This window comes from Myotis daubentonii, chromosome 8 (assembly GCF_963259705.1).
Source record: "Myotis daubentonii chromosome 8, mMyoDau2.1, whole genome shotgun sequence".
NCBI classification, from domain to species: Eukaryota; Metazoa; Chordata; class Mammalia; order Chiroptera; family Vespertilionidae; genus Myotis; species Myotis daubentonii.
In genome coordinates this window covers 84881522-84906922 of record NC_081847.1, presented here as the reverse complement: position 1 = coordinate 84906922, position 25401 = coordinate 84881522, and the positions used below count along the sequence as shown (strand labels likewise).

The following is a 25401-nucleotide window of genomic DNA, read 5'->3' as shown; positions in this document are numbered from 1 at the left end:
TATAGCACATAATGCTGCTGCTGAAAAGAAATCCTATGAATCTCTGCGTTCTTAGGAGGGGGTGCCTCACTGTGGGCTGGGCATTCAGGGAGAACTTCCCAACAGCAGTCGGCACCCATCCTCTTCCTCTTCCTGCACGCTCCACCCTCCACTCCTCAGGAGAGCCGTGCTTCTCTGGCCTCCAATCCACTGTCGCCCGCAGGCAGGGAGGAGGCATCAGAAAGGGCAGCTAGACCAGGGGTGGGCAAACTTTTTGACTCGAGGGCCACAATGGGTTCTTAAACTGGACCGGAGGGCCGGAACAAAAGCATGGATGGAGTGTTTGTGTGAACTAATATAAATTCAAAGTAAACATCATTACATAAAAGGGTACGGTCGTTTTTTGTTTTTTTTTTTTAGTTTTATTCATTTCAAATGGGCCGGATCCGGCCCGCGGGCCGTAGTTTGCCCACGGCTGAGCTAGACCACCAGAAGTTGTATGGGGGACCTGCAGGGTCACCAGCGATGACCATCCTGGGCCAGCCCAGCAACCCAGACAGACAAGACACATAGCGACCCCGATGGGGCAGAGCTCTTCCCTACCTGCTGTGGGGGGGCTCGCCCTCGGGAGAAGGGACAGCTGCTGTCCAGCTGCCGGCTGCAGTCCGCTGTCCACTGCGGGGGAGAAAGGAGGGGTCAGTGATGGCAGGACATGCAGGCTCAGCCTCCCTCAGCCCGGGCCCCCCACACATGGCCCTGTCCTCCTGCCGCAGAGACAGGAGAGAATCCTGCTCGGCCATCTCAACAGCAGATGCTTCCGACCAGCAGGCCCAGGTTGGCAGCTCTGAGTTCCACGGGGAGGTGGCCCTCTGGTACACGTGGGGAAGGCAACCTAGATTCCCTCCACCTAAGCCCACGGAAGTGATGAGGACCCAGCCACACCCCAAAGTCAACCAGACGTGACACAGGGGCACTGTGAGCTTTGAACAACGGGCACCATGTTTGCCCACCTGCCCGCCTTCAGCCACGCTAGCCCTCTATGTCAAGGCCAGAGCTGGAGGTGAGGCGTATGTGTGGATCTTCCCAAAGGACGATGGAGCTATGGACCGACAGGACAGCCTGGCCTTGGGGAAGAGCCCCAGACTGGCCAGCAGAGCCCAGACCCACAACTTCCCGCTGACAGCTTAGAGGCCTGATGTGCCCCACGGTGCGCCCCACCTTGACCGTCCCAAAGCCTGCCATACCACACTGGAGTCTCTGGACCCCACTCTCCATCCACTGAATCAAACTCTGTGAGGGCAGGGCCTGGGCACCAGCATTTTGACAAGCTCCTGAGTGATGCACCAGCAGTTTCAGAGCCGCTGATACCCATGTGACCTCCCAGGCTTCATTGCGTCATCTCTACAATGGACAGCCAGGCTGGGCGGCTCTGCAGGCTGCGACGAGGACGTCTGTAACCCATGAAACACTGTGGAGGTACGAGCAGCAGTAACAGTGCGGCCCTTCCTGTGTGCGGTGCTACCGAGCTCCGTGGTGGTGTGTTTATTATTGCGTTAAACGTTAGCTGGCCTCGCAGGCTAAGGTTGCTGGACACGGACCTTGATCTACGCCCTGTACAGGGAAAGCACTCTCTCTCTGCCTGACACACTTGGTCAGAACTGGCAGTGAGTGTGGATGGCTCGAGGCCTGGTTTTGTAAACCTTGGCTGGACACACCTTCCTGACTGCGGGCCAAGGGCACGACCTTTGTGCAGGAAAGATATGTTATTACCATGCCGACAGCACGGCCGGTGCAGTGTACTCTAGGGCAGTGCTGTCCCACAGACACGGCATGAGAGCCACAAACAGAGCTGCAGACGTCACTGTCAATGACCCGGCAGCCATGTTTTAAAAAGGTCAAATTAAGCGCAAGACTCCATTTTATCTCAACATATTTAAAACAGGTGATTAACTTAAAATGTATTGAGATAGTTCATATTCTTCTCTTCACATTAAGTTTTTGAAATCCACTTAGAGCCCACCTCAACTTGGACCCACCCCATTGGGATGGCTGCCATATGGGGCAGCCCAGCTGGAGGGAAATGGCAAAGGTGGCTTCCCAGTCCCGGGGAAGTCCCAGCCCTCACATCCACTTCTTGCCCATCTGGGCTCTGCACTGCGGAGGAGCTGATCCCTGCCTACTGTGACTCCTAGCCTCCAGCATCAGCTGGCTCGGCCAATGGCAGACAGGAAGAAGGGAGAAGTCAGTCAGCTGGTTTGGCCAATGGGAGACCGGAAGAAGGGAGTCAGGGCATCAGCTCCTGCCCTCCCCACCTCAGGTGGCATTACCAGCAGGGACAGGGTCTCCCTCATGGCTCCAGCCCTCAGCCTTCTGTGCATGACCCCGACCCTGGCTCTGGCAACACCTGTGCCTCAGGTGTAGAGGTGGTAAGGCTTCCTGCAGTTAAATCTCGGGAAATTTCGCTGCTCAGCTTTTTTATCATCTGTAACCAACTCCATGGATTAAATTCCCTCTGTCTAGATATTTGCAGTCTCAAAGCATCTCCCCAAGATATTTATTAATTATAGGGGGAAAAGGAAAAACTGAGAAATCCATCAGACAAGTTATCGAGGATAACACTGCCTGTGACAAACTCTATCAACATCCTGGACTCCCCAATACAATGGATGCACTGAGAAGGGCCATTACTTCTGAAGGGCCATGACTTGCCAAAAATACACAGTCTCAATCTAATCAGGACAAAACATCATGCAATTCATATTAGGGAACTTTCTACAAAATCAGTGATCAGTGCTCTTCAAAAGCATCAAGGTCACCCGACCGGTGTGGCTCAGTGGTTGAGCACTGACCTATGAACCAGGGAGGGCACGGTTTGATTCCCAGTCAGGGCACATGCCCGGGTTGGGAGCTGGATCCCCAGTGTGGGATGTGCAGACAGCTGACTGATGATTCTCTCTCATCACTGACGTTTCTATCTCTCTCTCCCTCTCCCTTCCTCTCTGAAATCAATAAAAATGTATGTTTTTTAAAAAGTGTCAAGGTCGTGGAAGGTAAGAAAAGACCAAGAGGGTTTCACAGATTGGAGGAGAATAAGGAGACACAACAATTACATGCAAATTTGGATCCTGGAATAGAACAAGGATATTAGTGGAACAACTGGTAAAATCCTGAATAAGGCCTCATTGTGCCAATGTTAACTGCCTAGTTCTGATCATTGCCCTGTGGTTATGTAAGACGCTCATATTAGGGGACGCTGGGTGACAAACAGGCTCATAGGAACACCCTGTACTATTTTTGCACCTTTACTATAAGCCTAAAATAATTTCAAAATAAAAAGTATACATATACTAGTATATAATATATACATACAGGGTGGGGCAAAAGTAGGTTAACAGTTGTTCACATGGAAGATAATACAATAATAAATAATAATACGAGAATAATCTGTGTTTCGCACTCACAACTGCAAACCTACTTTTGCCCCACCCTGTAGAGTAAGAATCTGATCATTTCTCGCCACCTCAGTAGTGACCACGCTGCTCCAAGCCACCATCACCTCTCGCCTGGACACCTCAATGGCTTCCTAGTCTTTCATCAGTCATACCACGTCCTTCCTCTGCTCAAAACCCTCCCGCGTCTTCCTGTCTCGCTAGACAAAAGGCCAGAGTCCTCCCGCAGGCCAACAAGGCCCTGCAGACCTGGCTCTTCTACGACATTCCACTGGCTCACTCTGCTCCCAGGAGATTGGACCCAAAGCTGTTCCTCACAGCGGGACGTGATCTGTGCCCTTGACATTCCCTCTGCCTGGAATACTCATTCCCCAGTGGCCGCCCTCTCTTATCTTCTCCAAATCTTTGCTCAAATATCCTTTTCTAAGTAAGCCTTAGGGACAGCCCAGCTCTCACACCCCTGACTGCGCCTCACTCGTGTGTATATAACCTTTTAACAATCTAGTTCTTTGTCTATCATCCGTCTTTCCTCGCCAGAAAGTAAGAGCTAGGGGTAGGGGGGTCATGGTCCATTCTGCTAATCACTCTGTCCCAGAGCCTAGAACAGGGCCTGGTAAATAAATGTTAGCTCTAATTACATTTCACTATTTAGCCAAAAGTAACGAGTAGAAAAAGGGCAGATTTAAACAACTGTGCTTTATGCCAAACACCACCAACCAATGTGTAGGAGCTCATGCTAAATCAACAAGCAAGCTACAGACGACATTCCACTGGCTCACTCTAGAACCTCAACTTTGTAAAAGGTATATAAAGAAAGAGTTTTACACAAAAATTATATTAGCTTCTGCCATAAAATTACGCTGAACTTCTTTCTCTGTTTTCTGATTGTCTCTGTTTTTCCAAATACTGCTTTAAAAGTAAAACAAAAATTTAACCCATTACAAAATAACTGGTAATCATATTAAAAAGAAATCAAGAAAATGCACATTAAATGACGAGAGACAATTTGTCCCGATACACTGGTGGCAGTGTGACTAATGGACAGTCATTTTGGAGGGCAATTTGGCAATGGCTGTTGAAACTGATTCCATTTCTCAGCATCTGCCTGAAGAAACACTTTGCATGTGCAGGCGGAGGCACGTCCAACAGGCTTCCCTGAAGGGCCTTGTATTTCCAGAGGAACATTTGGAAGTAACCTGAGTGCCCATCAAAGGTGAATGGCTGAGCGGTGGGACATCCATACTATGGGCTACTGTGCGGCCATTAAACAGAACACAGCAGATGTACACCCTTGGAAGACTCCCCGGGGCATACAGCTGGGCGGAAATGCGAACATAGATACTGGCTATAATCTACGATTTTGAAATAATACATTTCTATAAGTCATATTATATAGGAAGTCGCTAAGGGAGATTCTTTTGATAATATTTGAATTCTCGTGTACCATGAGAATGTATGGCTATAGTACTTACAAATGTAAAGATATATTATTTTTTTAAAATAAGGGGAAAAATAAAATGAGTCCCCCATGCTCAACCACCCCCATGCACAGCTCCCCTCAAACTCACGTCTTCTGTTAAGACCTTCATGGGGGGTCCACCATTGAGTGCTTCCTCCTACAAGCAAAGATGTGGGGGTGGGAGGTCCAAAGGCAAGGTGAAATGACGGGATGGGATAAGAGGGGGTGAGGGAACGGTGAACAGGGAAGGCAGAAGGAAACAACACCAACAAAAACATGAAGACAAAGAGAAGAAAAACATTGTGAAAAAGAGACCTCAGGCCAGTCTGGATACTCGGGTCCCAGCCTACCTACGGGCAGCCCCGGGAGTGGTTTGGCTGGTTCCTGTTTCTGCGTCTCAGTTGTTTCTTCTGTAGAATGGAACTACAACCCCCTTCCTCCCAAGCACAGAGGGAGGACAGCGGTCAGGATACGACTTTGGGGACTTGGAATCCAATGAAGGGTAGGCACTCTTGAAATGGATGTGTGTGGGGTTTTGATTTAAAATAAGGTATCCTGAAAGTGTTGGGAAACTTGGAGGGTATATTCTCTTAGTTACTCATCATGGAAGCTCACTTCTTTTCCTCCCCTCCCCTCCCCTCCCCTCCCCTCCCCTCCCCTCCCCTCCCCTCCCCTCCCCTCCCCTCCCCGCTCCTCCCCTCCTCTTCCTTCCATCTATCCTGCCATCCATCCATCTTTCTAGTTGGTGCTGGGGAGGGGCAGGGAGAACAAGCATCATAAGGTATTTGCCTCCTGCGTGTCAACTGTCATCTCTCAGATCCTAAGAAAATGGCCTCACCAACTGAAGGACAACATTCTTCCCCGCTCCCTCAAGCTTTCTCAAGGTTTCCAAGATTCTTAACAATTTTCCTCTCCCAGAAACATTACAGCACCACCACAGACAGGCAGACGGACATTCTCTGGGGTTATTTTTGTTCCTTGTTTTTGGCTTCCATTTAAAACAGTCATCAAATGAAATAAAAACAATCCAACGTGCTTTAGCAGAAAGATTTCCCATAAGGCTGTGTCAACAGCAGCGTGTTACGTAGACACTTCTAAGCCCGGCCTTGTCCGCAGTGCACCCTCCTCTGGGGCCTGTACCCCAGCTGTGCCTTGGGGCGCCTGTGGGACGGGGTGGGGTCAAGACGGAAATGCCCTTCCTTGGCCAGCAGCGCACAGGCGGCCTGCCCAGTGCTCACATTCTTCCAGGGAACGTCATGAAATGCAGGAAGTTTAAGGCATGCGTCCAGATGTTACCAGTGGCCGTGTTGTCCACGCTCTGCCTCACAACCAACATCTATTGTTGTTATTTTTTAATTTTATTATTTTTTTAATCCTCACCTGAGGATTTTTTTTTTTTACTGATTTTTTAGAGAGAGGAAGGGAGAGAAAGAGAGAAACATTGATCGGTTGCCTCCCAAATGTGCCCCGGCCGGGGATTGAACCTGTAACCTAGGTATGTGCCCTGACCAGGAATCAAACCCACAATCTTTGGTATAGGGGACAATGCTCCAACCAACTGAGCCACCCGGCCAGGGCAACACGCATCTGTTTAGAGCCCCTCCAGATGTGGATGCTGGCGCGTGGTCAGGCCCAGGAGCAGGAGCCAGCAATGCAGGGCCCAGACGGAGGGCACCTCTCCATCTGCTGTCCTCCTGAGAGCTCAGCAGTCACCACAGGAAGGTCAGAGTCACTGGCAGGCTCCTCCTTCCAAAATTCTCTCTCCAGGGCCTGCTTTGGAAACAGAAATTCACAAAGCATGCCTCTAGGGCAGCGGTTCTCAACCTGTGGGTCGCGACCCCTTTGGCGGTCGAACGACCCTTTCACAGGGGTCGCCTAAGACCATCCTGCATATCAGATATTTACATGACGATTCATAACAGTAGCAACATGACAGTTACGAAGTAGCCACGAAAATAATAATGTTATGGTTGGGTCACCACATGAGGAGCTGTATTTAAAGGGCCAGAAGGTGAGAACCACGGCTCTAGGGTGAAGCTTCAGGGCTTCCTTGGACCTACCTCCTGTAAGAACCCATTTCACCCGGAAGAACCTTTGAAAGATGCCCTGCTGGAGCCATCAGAGTCCAGATGGTGGCGGAGGCAGGCAGCACCCACCAGGCTGGCCCCACCCGTCCATGGGGCCAGCTCCTGGGGGAGACAGCTCCCGGACGCTTACGGGAGGGGGCAAGAGTGCTTCCTCCCCATCCCAATCTTGGCCCACAGTCTACCATCCAAGCCCACCTTCCACCCAAGACCAGGGCTGCCACAGACTACCCAGGAAGGGCCGATACCACCCTGAGATCCTGGTCAGAACGCCTCAAGGGCCTAGCTAGATCTGACACAGAGCCCTGAGGGATTGCCAGAGAGACTCAATTCTGTGGCTGCCCAAACCTGCCTGTATTTGAAATCAGAGAAAACATTCACAAGTCACAGCCTTCTCATTGTGTGCATTTTGGATAAGCTGCAACTCCCCCGATCTCTTCCAGAACATAAGCGTACAGAGGACAGGGAATAAATAGGGTAGAACACATAGTAAGTGCTCAATAAATCTGTGTTCTGTTAATCGCACGTTGGCCCAATAGGATAGGACAGGGTCTGAGAGGAGCTTGCTGTAGGGATCCCACACTCTGTGGGTGGGACCATCCACATCCCAGAGATCTAGGGCCAGGCAACTAGATTTAGGGTCCCCTTATCACACACACCCTTTGAGTTTTTCCAGGCCCTGTACCTGCCCAGGCCCCAGCCCTTCTGCTCCTCCCTGGGGCGATGCTCACCTGGGAGATGTGGGACTGTGTTTTCTCGCTCTCACCATCACCTTCCGTCTTGTCTGCCAGCAGCCCCTGCACCTGATACTCGAGCACGTAGCTGTCGATGAACCGCTCGAGCTCCTCGATCTCCTGGGAGCGGCTGCTCCCAGCCTCAGAGGAGGCAGATGCTGCCGAGGAGTTCTCCATCCCTCCAGCGCGGGCCTGGGTCAGGGCTGCGGGAGAGAAAGAGCAAGGCTCTGTGAGAGAAAGCTGGAGGCGGAGGCCATGCCCTCGTCAGTGTGAGGTACATGCTGTTAATTCCCCTGTGTGGAAAGGGAAACTGAGGCCCACACAAGACAGGCAAGTTGTCTAACTGACCAACATAGGAACATGTGCGATGTTTGGTATTAGTCCATACCTAGACCTTGCATCTGGGAGAAAGCAGAAAACAGACCCATTTCCCAACTTGGAGTTAAGGAATGCTGCCATAAAGCAGAAGAAAATAGACCACAGGCTTTGGTGTCCCTGCCCCAACCATTAGAATATATCGGGGATCCTCAGACACAAACCTGCCAAGGAAATGCCTCCTTCTAAAGAGATGCCTTCTCTTTGGACACCAGACTCTTCCTACATTAGCTGGAGCCTGCAGGCCTGTAGGAAGCACAGTTCCGCAGCCTTGTGATGGTGCGGCTCCGGGGACCCGTGCAGGGCTCAGTCTGCAGGAATGTGACCTGCTTTTAACGACAGAGGTTAAAGGCCTGGTGGGTGGTTTGGGAGGGTGTGGTCTAGCCATGGAGGCTGGCTGGCCACCCTGCATACCCTTGTTAGCCCTTGAGCCTTCTCTCAGATGTGACCTGGCATAACCTGGGTGGTATTCTAGGGACGTTGCTGAAATCCAACAGAACTGCTGTCCCTTCCCGGGCCAACTGGGTGGACCCAGCTGCTTTAGGGGCCCCGGCCTGGTGGGCCACCTCTACTTCCCTCTCCCACCCCCTGCCCACAGCTCCCACCTGACCACCTGGAAGTGGGAAGAGCTAGAACCTTTCTCACCTCCAGGTCCCTTCCTACTGGGGACCCTCCCCCTTTCCTGACAGGTTCTAAGCCAGATGGGAAGGGACATCAAAGCTTGTCTGGTGTCCCTTTCCTTGTCTGGACATCACTGCTCTCTAAGGGGAGTCCCCTCAGCTAGAGGATGCTGCACATGGTTTCACCAGGAGAATGCCATCTACCAACCCACTGCAATTGGGCACACAGAGGACCTGAATGTACGCCCCGAGATGCAAGACTCAGAGGGCGGCCTGCGCCTGCCTAGGCTGTGACTGTTCATAACAAAGACCAGGTCCTGGTATGTTTCAAGGAACATTTGAATTTCAAAGCCTTGGATTACTGAGGACTTTTTTAGAACGTAGTTATTCGCCAATGATCAAGGTTTGGTTGAGTTTTTAACTCATGGATCCAAAGCAGGACAAGGAATGGCCCACGGGTTCCAGAAATGCCACCAAGTTCACGAATGCGGACTCCCACACCCCTGCTGGCCTGCTCAGAGGTTGGGCTGGCGACAGTTGGACACACACCTCTGACTCCAGTTTTGGGGTTTTGGCTGCTGCAAGGAGCCTGGCCTCCCTTGGACCCCAGGCCGCTGCAGGGGAGTGGGTGATGCTAGAGGGAGCTAGCTCTGGGCTCCTGAGCTCCGTGGCCTTGGGGTTTGGAGTCTGCTCCATTCCAGAGGGAGTGGTCCGAGGTTTCAGGCCCAGGAGCCCTCATCAGAGTAGGGATCCCAGTGTGGAGGCTCAGGGGACAGTGGGTCTGAACCGAGTCATTTCCGATTGGAATAAGCATGCCTAGTGGTGCAAGGCCACAGTCAGAGGTGCGGTGTGTCCAATGCCCCTCCTTCCACCTGCCATTCAAGGCCTACAGTGGCCTTCCATCCCTCCCACCACCAACACCCACTTATCCCTCCTGCTCCAACCGCTGCCCATGACCTCCTCCAGCCCCCTGTCTACTCCGCTGCTTGCCCCAGGCATATGCCTGTGTGCTAGGCAGAACCATGAGAGGGTCCTGCGTGTACACCTCCTCCCAGTTACTCAATGAAACACCGAAGGGATCTTGCAAATGCAATTAAACTCCAAATCAGCGGACTTGAATATAGGGAGACTATGCCTAATCCATCACATGAATCTCTTAAATCTGGGACTGGAGCTAGAGACAAAGATTCACAGCACAAGAAAGACAGGACACACCACTGCTGGCGAGAAGAAGGGGGCACCTGCAAGGAACGGAGCAGCCGCTGGGAATCTCTGGTCAGTGGCAGGGAGGAGAAGGGCACCTTAGCCCTACAAGCGCAAGGAAGTCAATTCTGCCAAAACCCAATGCGCCTGGGAGCAGACTTTGCTGGCCCTGTGCCTCCAGACATGAGCCCAGCCCGGCGAGCCTTGATCTCAGCCTCGTGATACACCGAGTGCAACTCTCACTTCCAAACTGGGAGGTAATACACGGCATTGCTGTAAGCCACTGAGTTGGTGGTAATGTGCTGGGCAGCAATAGAAGACCAACATGCAAGGCTCTTTCTGCCTCTGCTTTTGCTCACACCGTGCCCCTCACCCCGAAGCACTTTCCCATTCCCTCCACCCACCGAATCCAGAAGGTCCTCTCCTGGCAACGGCCCAATCCCCAGGTTTAATGGAGGCTAGAGGGCAAAGGATTCACCTGGCTTTGACCTATGGGCATGAGCACTGTACCTTCTAATAACTAGGAATAACTAGGAATGGCTAACATGTACTGAGCCCAGATCATGTGCCAGGCATTCTTCTCAGCACTTGATATGCCTTCACCACTTACCCCTCACAACAACTCTATGAGGTCAGTATAATTAGGCTACTTAGAAAACGGGGGTTCAGAAAGGTTAAGTAACTTGCCCAGGTCAGCACAGCAGAGCTCCAGGTCCGCCTGCACCTCACTGCCTCTTCATCCCCTCTCCTGGCAGCCTGCTCTGGCCCTCAGGACATCTCCCACTTCCCCAGTCCCCACCGTGAATTCAAGTGCTGCAACGGGATTCGGGCTTGGAGGGCTGGGTCCGTGCCCAGCTGCTGGTCCCAGCCAGATGGCATGATAAGATTGATGTCCAGAGAGGGCTGAAAGGAGCCGCCTGCAGGAGAAGGTAGTGCCTAAGGCCATGCCTATTATTCCTCGAAGACTTCAGATCTTATCGAGGGCTTCCTGGCGCCGGCACAGGCACAGGTGCAGGCCTGGTTTCTGCAGACACCGGCTTGGAGCGCTTCCAGGAGGACGGGTGCCTGGCCCTGCCTCCAGCAGTGGCCTCTGTTCTGCTCTGTTGGGCCCTCCCGGACTCACGCGGGCTTCTCCTGGGGCCTCTCCTGGGCCTACCCTAGTCCTGTCCGGTGAGGAGTCCCAACCCCCCGGCTCACCGAGGAAAAGGACAGGCATTGAGACCCACTCCCACCCCGCAGAACGTTGATGCCCGGAGAGGAAAAGACGACACCCCCTCACGGGACACTTGTCTGGGACGCCCTCCTGAGGCACATCCTCGCAGCTGCCCTCCCTTCCACTCCAGGCACAGCTGCTCAACCAGGCGCATGCAGTGTAGCCAACAGCACCTGGCCTCTGCCCCCCCCCCCCCCCCGCGCCTTCTGCCCGGGCACACCTGCAGGATCCCTGCTGGCACCCTGGAAGCGCCAGGAGCTAACATGCCTGGGCACACGCCCCCTTTTTCGTCTCCCAGATGACATTTCTGAGGTGCTGTCAACACAGTCCCTCCATGTGCCCCAGGGGATGGAGCCCCAGTGGCCCATAGTGGTGACCAGATCCATATACTCCTCTGTCTGGCTCTCCCCACTCCCGTGTCTCTTCCCTTCCATGTCACCCCCTCCATGTCACTCCCCATGTCATCCCCCCTCCCATGTCACCCCCCATGCCACCTCCCCTCCCATGTCACCCCCCCTCCATGTCACTCCCCCTCCCATGTCACTCCCCATGTCACCCCCCATGTGACCCCCTCCCAAATCACCCCCCCTCTCCCATGTCACCCCCCTCCATGTCACCCCCCCTCCCATGTCACTCCCCCTCCATGTCACCCCCCCTCCCATGTCACCCCTCATGCCACCTCCCCTCCCATGTCACCCCCCCATGTCACTCCCCCTCCCATGTCACTCCCCATGTCACCCCCCATGTGACCCCCTCCCAAGTCACCCCCCCTCTCCCATGTCACTCCCCTCCCATGTCACTCCCCTCCCATGTCACTCCCCCCACGGACTCCTGCTCCTGGGGGGCTTCCAGGAACCTTGCTTTCTGAGGGAACCCAGGCTAACCTGCCACTTGGGCTCCCTCTTCATTTCAGAATGAGTCCCAGCCAGGGAGCCAGAAGCCCTCCTTCAGCACGAAAGCCTAGCTTGGTCTCTGTTCACGGGAAGAGGGAGGAGGAGGGAGAGGGACAGCGTGCTGTCCTCATGGTCCATCTTCTCAGCTATGGGGCTGGAAGTTCAGCCCCTCACGCCCCATTTAAAAATATATATATATATTATTGATTTCAGAGAGGAAGGGAAAGCGAGAGAGAAACCTCAATGATGAGAGAGAACCATTGACTGGCTGCCTCCTGCACGCCCCACACGGGGGATTGAGCCTGCAACCCAGGCATGTGCCCTGACCGGGAATCGAACCGTGACCTCCTGGTTCATAGGTCGCCACTCAGCCACTGAGCCACGCCGGCTGGGCTTGTCCCAATTTTGCATCGGTAAATTATACATACCATAAACAGCGTTGTAATCATTTCCAAGTGTACAAGTCAGCGGCGTTAAATACATTCACGGCGGCTGTATAACCATCATCACCATCCACCCCAGACGTGTTCATCTTCCCAAACAGAACTCTGCCCATTAAACATCACCTCCTCGTCCCCTGCTCCAGCCCCGGCACCCACTGTGCTTCCTTCATCTCTGTGAACTGGTCTATGCTGGGAATCGCATATAAGCGCAACCATACAGTCTGTGTCCTTCTGTGACGGGCTTATTCACTCATCATCATCATGTCCTCCAGGTTCATCCATGTTGTAGCATGTGTCAGAATTTCACACCTTTTTATGGCTAAATAACACATTGTATACAATAATATACTGTATGTATAGATCACACTTTGTTCATCCGTCCGTCCATCCATCCATCCATCCATCCATCCAAGGACAATCAGGCTGTTTCCACCTTTGTCTACGGAGAATAACGCTATGAACACGGGTGTGCATGTATCTGTTTGCGCCTGTTTCTAATTCTCTGGGTACACAGCCAGAAGGTCTGCCCCGTTTTTAAGGCAGAAAGAGTGAGGAGGTACAGAGTAAACGCTCAGGCTGGTGGAGACACAGGGAAATGCAGGGAATGAGGGTTTGCTCCGCTCCCCTCCTTCCTGGGCTTTGAGGTGTCCTCCTGGCGCAGTTTGCCATTCACGGCGAGAACAGGATGGGAAATCCCCACAGCTGGGCTGCTGGCGAAGCTGGGAGCCAGCAAGAGGAGCTTATGTTTTAATGATGAGCGAAAGTGAGAAGGGGGATGGGACCAAAGGAAGAAGAAGGAGAGAAGAGGACGAAAGAGAAGAGACACCTTGGCTGCAGCCATCCAGAAGGCAGAACCCTGTAGCCAACCAATGCACCCCCATCCCAGGAACCCACCCTGCAGGCAACGACCCTGCCCCCCCCCCAGCCCTCCCCACCCAGCCCATTCCCTACCAGGTGATGGATGTGGAGGAACAAAAAGGAAGCAGCAGGAGTGGGGAAAGTGCTGAGGCTGCTCTTTGCTGTAAAGAGCAGGCGGCCCTGGGCCTGCAGGCAGGAGGGGTGGGCCTGGGTGTGCACAGCTTTAGGAGGAGCCAAGGCTGCCGGAGAAATGGAAGGGTAGGGGGACATCTCGCCCCAGCTCCAGGGGCTCGGGGCACCCCCTACAACAGCCAATCATGTTCTTTGCTTGTCCCTATAGCTCGGTGAGCCTGGCCGACTATTTTTAAGGCCAGAAACAAAAATCCCCGTGTGCTTTGGTGAAAAGGCACCTTTGTCCACACTCCTGTCCTACCCAGACCCAGGTGAGCCCTCCCTTGCTGCCTGCCCTCTGCCCAGTGGTGTGGCCTCTTCGGCAAGAACACGCAGCACAGGCGCTTCTGCTGACCGCACGCACGGGGCTCCCTGCCTGCGGTCAGGAGTCTCTCCCCCACCCTCTGGCCCTCCGACCTTTGAGTCTGCTACCATCAGCTAGTTAAAGGTCTGGAGGAAAAGGGAGGGCCCAGAGGCAAGAAGCTGGGGCCTTCCCAGCCACTCAGCATCCTTTCCTCTCGCCCAGGGACAAATGGCATCAGTGGCTGTAAATTTAGCCAATCCCTTTAAGAACAGCCAAGGCATTAAGAGGCATTACCTCCTCGCAATCCCCAGGATAAATTCAGTGACCTGTAAACAAGAGACACTCCTGCCTTTCGCCACCGGCCCTGCTCTGGGGAATCCACCCTTCCAGGCCCTGAAAGGAGGCAGCACGCACCCCTCGCCTGCAGCGGAGCCTTTCCCCCAGCCCTCGGCATGCAACTCACCGGCACCACACCCTCCTGGGGCCTCACAGGGGAGGCCTTGGAGGGAGGGTCTCAATTTCTGCTTTCCTGACTCCTTTCTGCTTTCCTCACGCGGGGCTTTTGTTTACTGATGGTCTGTTGTTTTGTTTTGTTTTTGCTTTTGGCTGCTGCCAGGGGCTCAGCAGCCTTGGGGCTCATGGGCCTGTCCACCCGTGCCAGCAGGGCAGCAGCTCTGAGGATGGAGGTAAGCACACTGAGCTGAGGGTGGGCAGCAGGGCCCAGCGTGCCACCATTGCTCATGTCACCACTGCTCACCTCATGTTGAATTGCGTGCACCTCGCCTTCCCACGGCCCCTTCCATGCCTCCTGCTGCAGCACAGCCTGGCTCCCCTGAGCTCCCCTCCACAACTGCCTTCTGCTGACCTGTTACACACAAGCCAACCCCTCTCCCATTCCCCACTCCACAGGGTGCTGGCAACTGACACCTTCGCCCAGAGCCTGCAGCAATGAGGGCAGGGCCAGGCCACGGCCACGCTGCCTGCCGAGAGTGGGAGGCGAGAGGCCTCGCTGCCTGGGAACGGAGCACACCCAAAGCTCTCTGGAGGGAGCCATGGGAACCCCCTCACGAGGCCTGCTGCCAGCCCTCCCCTCCAAGTCCAGCCCACGCTCCACCTCCTGCAGAAATGGGACTTCGGGGACAGTGCCTTTCCCTGGCCACGGCAGCCCTGTGCTCGGCCATTCCTGTCAGTGTGACCACAGGAGCCTGGGACACGTCCGTGTTCGCCAAAGAAAAGCAGGAGCATCCACCGACAGACCCTCAGGTCCCCAACCGCCGCGAGTGGGAAAGATCCGACACCTGAGCTGGAAGCAGCCTCAGAAATCGGCAACATCCGCTGTCTCAGGAGCCCAGGACACTCGCCTCTGACTCTCAACCTCTGACACTCGCCCACGCACACACCCGTGTGACCCTTTGTCACTCAAACCTCAGGCAGGCTGTGAGCTGGGCGCGGACTGGTTTTTCAAACTGCAGGTCTCAGCCGGTTCGTGGGCTGTGAGATAAACTCAGTGTAAAATAAACTCATGATGTCAGCATTAAAAATGTGTAACTACATTGAAAACACCCGTGAGTGACACACGTTGTAAGTGGAACCATTGCTTCATGGAACTTCTGTTGGCAATGCATTGCTTTCTGGGAGGCTTACGGTCCAGGTCTGCTCTGCCCTGGGGTCCCCGGCCCCACAGGAGCCCCCACTGGGCTCCCTGCACTGACCCCCCAACCTGCTCCCTCAGGGCTGGGCACAGGCGGCCTCCTCATCCTCCCCTGTGCTGTTACCCAGCTCTTGCCCTGCTCTTGAATTTTTTACGGGTTTTTATCTTACCTTGACAAGACTGCATGGTCCTTGAGGCCCTGATCCATCCTATGCCTCTCACGGTCCCAAACCCAAGAGGACAGACTGGCCTGTGCCCACCCCCCTCCCGCTCACCCCAGCACTCCCTTCCCAGAGAGTGGGAGGGTGGTGTCCTCAGTTTCCCCCTTTTGCCACTGGTCCAGGCTCTTCCCCCATCCATCCCGCACAGCTGTGAGGGTGTTAAAGCCAAGGGTGCTGGGGTGGCCCTGTCCAGTACCCCTCCCTACCGGCCATCAGGATTCCAACTTCTTCCCACCACATCCCAGAGCCTCCAAGGCAATTCCCCCCATAGGTCTGAGTGCTTGCTGCGTGCCATGCCCTCTGGGCACCCGGGGCAGGGAAGTCACACGCGAAGCCCCAGAGGGGAGCTACAATATCAAGGCTGGAGGGCTACTGGCCAGCCAGTCACACCCCTGGCTGGACTCAGGCGCCTTCCTCACTGCCCCCGGCTCCTAGGGGTGTCCTGAGCCCGCAGGTAACATAACGGTTATGGTTTCTGATGCTTAGTTCCAATGCTGGTTCCAGTCTTTAAAGAGACTGATGATGAAAGGGCCACCTCAGAAGGTGTGAGGATTTAGTGAGAGAATGCACGAGAATGTGTTCAACACAGCCAGGTACACAGCAAGCACTCAATTACCGGCTGTGATTATAATTTGACACCACCACTGCCCCCTGCTATGCCCCACTCTGTCTTGCGCATTCTCTCCCACCTCTCCAAATTGCACCAGATACACGTTCCCCATGAAGCCCCCTTGGCCACTCTGGCTATCACTGGTCACTCCTGGTTCTGAACGCCACTATCCACAGACCCCGCTATTCCCTAATGTCTCCCCACCCTGAACTGCCTGTGCCCTGCACAAGGCCTCAGTTTGGCCCTTTCCTCTCTTCTAATTCCTGGATTAACCTTCGGCTCTGCAAACCTGCATGGACTCATGGGGACTCGTTCTCTCTCCTCTATGGGCCCTGTGAGTAGACAGGGCGGACCCCACCACTGGCCTTTAAAGGCTTCTGGGTTGACAAACAGAGTGAAAACCAGCTCGGAGCATGCCCGGCAGGGAGACCAGCAGTGTCCTGCTCTGAACCCGGCAGTGCACCTGTGAGAGCACCGCAGGTTAAGGCCAGACAGCTCCTCTGAGCCTGGGGGCCCAGCCCCCGAGGGCTTTCTTCTCAGGTGACACTCTCATTCCAGTGTCTCTCTCTCTCTCTCTCTCTCTCTCTCTCTCTCTCTCTCTCTCTCTCTCTCTCTCTCTCTCTCTCTCTCGGTAACCAGGGTCCCCAGTCAGCTCTTTCTCCTGGCAGCCGCTTTCTGAACTACAGCCCAGCGGGAGCAGTGACCGTACGAGCAGTTTCCAAGAGTCTGATGGGGTCTCAGCACCCCCTTTCCTCTCCCCTCTTCATCCTCCTGAACCACCCTGACACCCCAGCTCACAGTGGTCCCCACCCCTCGGAACACCCCTAATAGCAGCTGCCCACGGGCCCTTCTGACCTCCCCCACTGCCTTGGATTGACAGGAGCAGAACCATAAAGCAGAGACCGCACATGCCCTGTCTGGGCTACAGTGTGTTTTGTTTTGCCTGCTGAGTGTTATAAGAATATTTGAGCTGACATTTTAAAATCAAAAGATTTCATGTAAAAAAAATCCACATTTCTGATTTTCTTAAAGAATTCGGAGATCGAGCACCACTGGCCCACCTTCCCACACTGCAGCAGCCATCAGCTAGAGCAGCGCGGTGCTGACCCCTTCAGACGGGGCGTGCCATTTCCACTTCTCCACAGACCTCCACACTCCCTAATGTCTCCCCACTGCCACACCCGTCCTTCTCACATGGCTCCGCACTCACTCACTTGTTACCTGCCTGGCCCTCACAGGCATCCGAGCTTGTCTACCCCTGCAACAAAGTAACTGTAGGTGAGTCACAGAACAAAAATGAGAGGTGTCCCTACGAACCTAGAAATCAAGAACAATGACTGTCCCCTGGGAGTTACAATGTGGAATCAATACATGACAGTCCAAAGCAGAAACACGCAGAGTCACTGCAGAGAAAAAGAAGTTTCTAGAAGGACTCAACGCTAGCCTGGCGGAAGACAGCCACGGAGCGATCACAGGAAGACTGTGTCACTCTGAAGAGACTGGGCCACACTGAAAGCAAGGAAAATAGCCAACCACAGAAGGGGGAGCAGGCCCAGCTCTGTCCAGAGAAAGGGGTGCCCTTTCTGGGTATCCCAAGGGAGGGGGGAGGGGCCTATAAATGCACAAGCTGTCCCCCTGCTCCCCTTCATGTCCCGATCACACTCCAGCTCAGCCCTGGAGTGGCCTGGGGGCTGCCCGCTCCCCAACTAAACCATGAGCTCTTAGAGGCCACTGGTGCGTCTGTTCCTTCCCCCATTCCCTGGGAGCCAGACCTGGGCCCCCGAGACATTTAGCTAATTAGTGGGTATTTGATGATGGAGTCCCTGATGAGAAAATGGCCAGCAGGGAACTGACATTCTGCCCCCGTTGGTATCAGCAGACGGGAGCTGCCGGCTGCTGGGCAGAGACGGGTGGCCTATCAGCCGTGGAGCAGCGAGTACAGTGAGGCTGGGGTGGAGCCCTCGTTGGCTGAGTAGCCCCGTATCACACACACACCGCCAGAGGCCCCTAGCAACCACGAGAATCTCGAACTCGAACTCATCCAGTGCCCAGGGCTCTCAGAGCGCTCCCCGAGTTCTCTACGGACCACAGCGAGACACAGAACGGAACAGCCAGAGCCCAGGAGTGTAAAGCGCACAGATGACGCGAGGCCAGACCCCGGATCCTGGAGTGGCTGTCTCTGCCTTTGCTTGGAGGCCCTTTGGCCTTTACTGTAGCAGGAAAGCAAATCATCAATACTGTGGTCCCCACAGACCATTGGTTTCCAAACCATTTTCCTCTAAAACCTTATTTATTTTTCCAATGCAATTCTCAATGGCTCCCACTGATACATAAAAGATAACAACAACTAGCATTTGGTGGGCATTTATTATGTGCCACGCCCTGTGATGTATATATTTGGTGTACATTCATTTCATCCAAGACCATCCTATAATGTAAGTACCACTGTCGTCCCCATTGTACAAATTAGGAAACCAAGGCAAACAGGAATTGCCCACAACATTGCCTAGCTACACCTTCAGCCTTCTGGAACACACAGCCACAACGACAGAGGTCTGAAGAGATGGATGGCCAAGCCAGAGACGAGAGCTGTCGGCCAGGGACATGTGGAAGACCCAGGTATGGTAGTTCTCCGGGGGTTGGTTTCCCCAAGTGTTTCTCTCTGGGAGATGCCGAGATCAAATAATTAGGGAAATAGGCAGCCAGAAAGCCTGAGCTCCAAATCACTTCCACAGGGAACCTCTACAGCAGCGGCAGCCAACTGGTGGTCCGTGGACCACTGGTGGTCCGGGAGGTCCGAAAGGTTGGCGACCGCTACTCTACAGAATGCATTCTTGCAGATGGGGATCGCTTTGTCTTTCGCATCATACACTTCCAAGACCTGACACAAAGTGCGGTTCTACAGAAGATGGATGGAAGGCCCATGGGCTACCTGTGGGGGGCCTGTGGCGTCACCCACCTTGGGCCTCTGTGACCCAGGAGCTCTCTCTCCAGGGCTAGTCTAGGGCAGCTGCAGCCAGGACTCCAGATGCAACCAGATGCCTTGCAGAGAGACCACCTGGTGGCAGATACCAACTGGCTGTCCATTATAGTCCTCAGGTGCTGTATCCCCATGATCTCTGAGGGTCATTTCACCCACTAGCGTAGTGATGGCGAACCTTTTGAGCTCAGCGTGTCAGCATTTTGAAAAACCCTAACTTAACTCTGGTGCCGTGTCGCATATAGAAATGTTTTGATATTTGCAACCATAGTAAAACAAAGACTTATATTTTTGATATTTATTTTATATATTTAAAGGCCACTTAACAAAGAAAAATCAACCAAAAAAAATGAGTTCATAGGTTCGCCATCACTGCACTAGCGTGTGGTAGCGACAGATAACCTCCTTACATGCACAGCCGGAGCAGCCTGCAGCCAGTTACAACCACAGGGAGCAAGCTGAGTGGTTAACTGGCAGATAATTAACTGAGAAATTCCCCACAGCCCTCTAAGCACTCTGCTGAGGCACAGGAGGGAGGAGACATAAAGGGGAAAAGGGGCCCCCCCCCGCCATTGCAGAAAGGACCTGGCAAATCATTGAGGCCAGTGTAGGTGAGGACATGCGACAGGTCAGAGCCCTCACACACGGATTATGGGAATAAAAAATGGTGCGGCTGCTTGGAAAACAGTCCAGTAGCTTCTCAAATGATTAAACAGAGTTAACATAAGACCCAAACAATTCTATTCCTATGCATACACCCAAGAGAAATAAAAATATATGTCCATGCAAAGCTTGTATATAAATGTTTTAGTAGCGTTATTAATAGCCAAAACATGGAAACCCAAATGTCCACAACTGATGAAGGGATAAACAAAATGTGGTAGATATATCCATGCAATGGAATCTTACTTGGCCATAAAACGGAATGCTCAAACATGAAGAACCTTAAAAACACTGTGCTAAATAAAAGCCCATGATTCCATTATGTGCTTCCACTAATATAAAATGTCCAGAATATGAAAATTTATAAAAACAGAAAGTAGGTTGGTGGTTGCCTAGTGCTGGGGTAGGGGAAGGGATAGGTGGGCAGGACGGTGGTGGCAATAGCTAAAGGTACATGGTTTCTTTTTGAGGTGACAAAGATGTTCTAAAATTGACTATGGGTAGCCATATCTATGATTATACTGAAAACCATTTAACAGTACACTTTAAGTAGGTGAACTGTACAGTATGTGAATTATATCTCAGTAAAATTATTTTAAAAATTAGTGTATCTACATAAGCTGGCTCCAGTATGGTGGCCTTGGGCTAGAATCTCTGGCTGATTAGCTTGGAGACCTCTCCAGAGAGCACTGTAGCTGTAAGAATAATCTAAAACTGTAAATAAATATACAAAAGGCCTGAAAAACTGAGTCTAGTTTCCCACTGAATCTGGGAGAAATGTCTGCAACTTCTCTAGGAGGGATTCTGATGCCCCACCAAAGATGGGGATGCATCTCCTGGAGCAGCTCCATCCATCCATCCATCCATCCATCATCCATCCATCCATCCATCCATCCATCCATCCATATATCCTTCCATCTATCCATCCTTCACTCATCCATCTATCCATCCATCATCCATCCATCCATCCATCAATCATCCATTCATCCATCAATCATCCATTCATCCATCCATCATCCATCCATCCATCCATCATCAATCCATCCATCCATCATCCATCCATCCATCCATCCATCCATCAATCATCCATCCATCCATCAATCAATCATCCATCCATCCATCATCTATCCATCCATCCATTTATCCCTCCACCCACCCACCCATTCGTTCATACATTCATTTAAAAAGCACCTACTCATGCTTGGTTAAGTGCTAGAAACACAACAGGAGAAGCAACAAAGTAACCAGGCAATTGACATCATGAGGCAAGTGCTGTGGGTCTCAGAGGAACAGCACCAACACATGAGAGGAATACTGAAGATATTATTTTTATTAGCTTGCCCTAATTGACAGAAAAACACAAATATAACTATTATATATGAAAACCAGGAGACACCTTAGAAAGCAAAGCCATCAATTGCAAGACCCACCACTGTATTATGAGCCACAAAGAAAAGAAAAAATGCTGCCGCTGGAAGTATGACATAATGCCTTTACAAGGGCCTGCATGCAGACATCGGTCACGCAAGCCTCACGTGGCTCTGAGATCCTTTCATCTCTTCGGAGGGATTGGGACTTCCCTGCCTGTGGAGGTGGCAGTGCTTAGCAGTGAGACTGGCAATTCGTGTGGTTTTACAGGCATGACGTGGCAGTTTTTCTCCCAACAGCGAATATCTGCTTTTCTAACATCAAATCAATGCTCTGCTACTGTTTCCATGCCCTTCTGCGTACGTGATAACTTTTGGTGCAAATAATACATCATAGTGAGACCTTTTATAAGACATCTGAATGACAATTACACTGAACATGTGGCTACCCAACAATGCATCTAATTCAACTGACCACGCTGCCGCCTGCTCAGGCAATGGCGACTCTGTCACGCCTGCTGTGTGGTTGGCGGCCAGCGACAGTAAAGATGCACCCTGACTTCAGAGCCATTAACATGTGAAAAAACAACAACTGTGAAAGGGGCAAGCCAATGCCTTATATTACAGGTGAGGAAACAGGAGTACGGAGCTGAGACGTGACACATCCCAAACCACAGAGGCAGGACGACAACCCTGTGAGCTGAGATTTGTGCCAACGCGTTTTCTTCTACTCCCCCGGGCTCCCTCCATCTCTAAGCTTGTCTTACATTTCCTTGCTTAAAACAAAACGGAGTTTTAGAGCACAGAGGACAGTGAGATTAACCGATCCGAACATGCCGGCAATCTTAGTTCTACCAGCCCCCTGAAAAAGGATGATGGGAAATGTCACTCTAATACCATCCAAGGGACCGTTAGTTTCCACTCCCTGAGGCCGGTCCCCAGGCTGCCACTCAATAAAGGAGGCTGGCCAGGTCTTTTCTCAGCCATGCTCTCTCCCTAGGGTCAGACCTGGAGATTCACCATCCCCAGCACATGGCCTACAAGAGTCTGACAGGCCCCGGTGAGCCTGACGCCAGAGCGTTATGCATTCTGCGTGCACACAGTGTCCGGAGTTAGGGGGCTGCTAAATGGATTCTCAGTATCTCACCACGGTGCTCGCATCCTGGCAGCACGCCAGTCTTACCCGGCACTGGATCAACGTGCGGAAAACACCTTTTTCTTTTGTGAGCCTGGGATTACGGAGCTGGCCCCTTGACATGAACACCGATGAACAGGGTCAGGTCCTCTCTGCTCCAACAAACACGTTAAACGTTTTCCTGAAGCTGGATAAGGAATGGGCCTAAAGCCTTCGGGCTGAGGCCAGGTCCAGTTCAGCTGAGCTGAGATACACTTCCCGGAACGCACGGCCAAGGCCCGAGAGCCGAACCAGAAACAGGCCTGCCCCACGTGTGCGCGAACAACAGCTCGTGGGAACACCCTCCCTACACAGCGGAGAGCGAGGAGGGCACGTCTCAGATGTCAGCAGAGCCCCGTCTCAGCAGGACACCAGGGAAAGATGTAACCAACAGGAGACAGTTGCACTGGGACTGATGGAACAGGAGGCTGCCCAGGGCTGGTCAGGAATATTGCGGGGGGGTGGGGGGGACCAGTGGGGGAGGAAAGAGCTAGCAATGCTGTAAAAGGCAATGACGAATTTGTTCATCTCACCCAGCACCATCCAAGGGAGGAAAAATATCCAACATTCCAGTCCGCTGTGTAGTGACAGGCCAAGAACGGAGCTGGGGACGTTGAACTTTCAGAGCAAAGAGAATGTCCCTTCAGTGCCCCCTGTGCCCTTCAATCTGGCTCTGCCCTTGACTCAGAGCACAACGGACACGGGTCACTTCCTCAGCGCGTGCCGGGCACCGTGCTGGACCCTGGGCCCCGGTAACCGAGGTGTGGCCTCTGCCCTGGTCAGCACAGAGCCACCGAAGGGGACACACAGCCTTCAGAATCTACCGCACGACTACACACACATATTCTAAAACCTCTCTCACAGGTGGAATTAGAACTGCTTTTTCTAGATTTTTCTCCTTTTTTCCCCTTCCAAAATGAGCTTGTAGCATTGTTACATAAGCAAGAAAATAACAAACGAAGAGGAAACTATAGGTTGGCTGTGGGGTCTCTCCGGCTTGCTGGTCGCCTGGTTAGAACGCTAGCCCCAGGAGCCTCCGTCCTCCCAGACTCGGCAACTGGTCACAGTGAGGGCACAGCCATGCTGCGAGCCCCCGCCACACCACGGGCAGCAGATCTGCAAGCTCACACCCCTCCTGCACGGACGGCTGTTCTGCAAGGCCTTTCTGCCTGACTGGCACAGAGCTCATTTTCTGCTCTGGCAACGCACCAGGGCCCCTGCTGGCTGGGCAGCAGCCTGTCCACCCGTCACTCTGTGTGCTACCACTTAATCCAGCACCTGTAGGGCCGGAGGTCGGACATGAGAGTGCCACTGGGATTGCCCCCAATTTCCTGGGATGAAGGCTGAGATTTCAGGGGGGCCCGAGGAAGGTAAAAGTACTTTAACTCAAGTTGAACATGTCAATATATTCAGTAGGTACCACTGCAGTTGTTACTGGAGCTCTCATCCTTTTTTTTTTTTTTTTAATATGTGTTTATTTGTGGAGAGAGAGGAAGGGGAAAGATAGAGAGATAGAAACATCAATGAGAGAGAAACATCATTGATTGGCTGCCTCTTGCATGGTCCCTACTGGAGATTGAGCCTGTAACCGAGGCTATGCCCTTGACCACAATCAAACCTGGGACCCTTCAGTCCACAGGCTGACACTCTATCCATTGAGCCAAACCGGCTACGGCTCACCCTCCTTCTTGCTCAGGGTGTTGCTGTAGAATGTTCTCCCCCTTTGCTGCAATGGTAAGGAGCCCACCTGTCTACACTGCAATGCCAGCCCACCGTTTCACACACCTCCCAGCAGGGATTCTCCTGCTGGCAAAAACACCAGGGAAATATGCTCCCAAGTTCCAATCCTAAACTTTTAATGCAGAGATGGCACGTACCCTGAGCTTCGTCCCAGCTCCCCCTGCAAGCCCTGTTGCCCTGGGGGCTCTGTTGTGTCATGCTGTGTGCGGTGCTGGAGGGGGCAGGCTTTGGGCATGTCTGAGCATCCTCAGGGGGGTGGAGGGTGCCACCTTCGCCCCAGTGCTGAGAGGTGCCCACCACATCTTCCCTCCTTGCTAATGACACCACACTTCTAACTTCCTTCTGAAATCTTAAATATGAATGAACAGAAGTTTCCAGGCTGTGCTGTGTGTGACTTATAAAGTCAATGAAAACTAAGTCAGTCCAGGGGGTGCCTCAGGTCACCCCCAGTAGGAGAATCTGGAACCCTGGTAAGATCCCAGAACTTGCCCAGCTTCCCCAGCACCCTCAGCGGGGGCTTCCCGCTTACCCAGGTCAACCTGAGGCTTGAACTGTGTCCCCTGGAGGTCTAAGGAATCCGGGAGGCAGGATGGGCTGGAAAAGGTGAAGCAGCAATGAAACAGATGGTGCGAGAGGACCCATCGTGGGCCCTGCGTGAGGTACAGGCCTGGCTCTCGCATAGGCCCTGGGTCTCCTCACCTGAAACAGCCCAAGTTCTCAGGTTGGAGAAGAGAGAAGTTCCCAGCAAGGCCCTCCTTGAGAGCCGGGGGCGGGATCTGCACGCCAGCACACGGGTTGTTTCCTTGACCTGTTCCTGTCCAGACAACTCCTATCCACCCTTCAAGACCCAGCCTGCATGCCCCTCTTCCTCACCGGTGTTCTGGGGAGTTATCTGTTGAGTGCATTTATCCACTCACACATCTGTTTCCCCTTGGATGCTGTGGGCCCCTCAAGTCTTTTTCTTCTTCCTTTCCTGCTGCCCCTTGGAGAATAGATAACCAGCAAAGGTATGATCAATGAATGAAGGACGGAGCAAATGAAATCAGTCGGTCCACATTATACTTCTTCACTCAATGTTTCATCCTTCAGTGCCTGACCCTTTATCTGACCCATAGATCTCCCTCAGGAGACCAGGAACTGGGAGGAGACCCACATGATGCAGTGGGACCCCAAACCTGGCTTTCCCACCTGCAGTTTGTGGAGCCATGAG

At 53.0% G+C, this 25401-nt stretch overlaps 1 protein-coding gene across 5 annotated transcripts in view; it reads right to left on the bottom strand.

The window, feature by feature from the left end:
- The window catches only part of CTIF (cap binding complex dependent translation initiation factor), a 235386-nt gene that overhangs the window by 164606 nt on the left and 45379 nt on the right, over positions 1 to 25401 (bottom strand). For 2 of the 5 annotated variants that reach the window (XM_059707247.1, XM_059707251.1), the window contains 3 exons: positions 7703 to 7908; positions 4997 to 5044; positions 583 to 654 (listed from right to left, as the gene is read on the bottom strand). In XM_059707247.1, coding sequence (XP_059563230.1) covers positions 583 to 654; positions 4997 to 5044; positions 7703 to 7882 — 300 coding nt within the window. In that variant the 5' untranslated portion in view covers positions 7883 to 7908. The remainder of the gene's footprint in view (positions 1 to 582; positions 655 to 4996; positions 5045 to 7702; positions 7909 to 25401) is intronic. The other 3 variants (XM_059707250.1, XM_059707248.1, XM_059707249.1) reach the window with 3 other exon arrangements.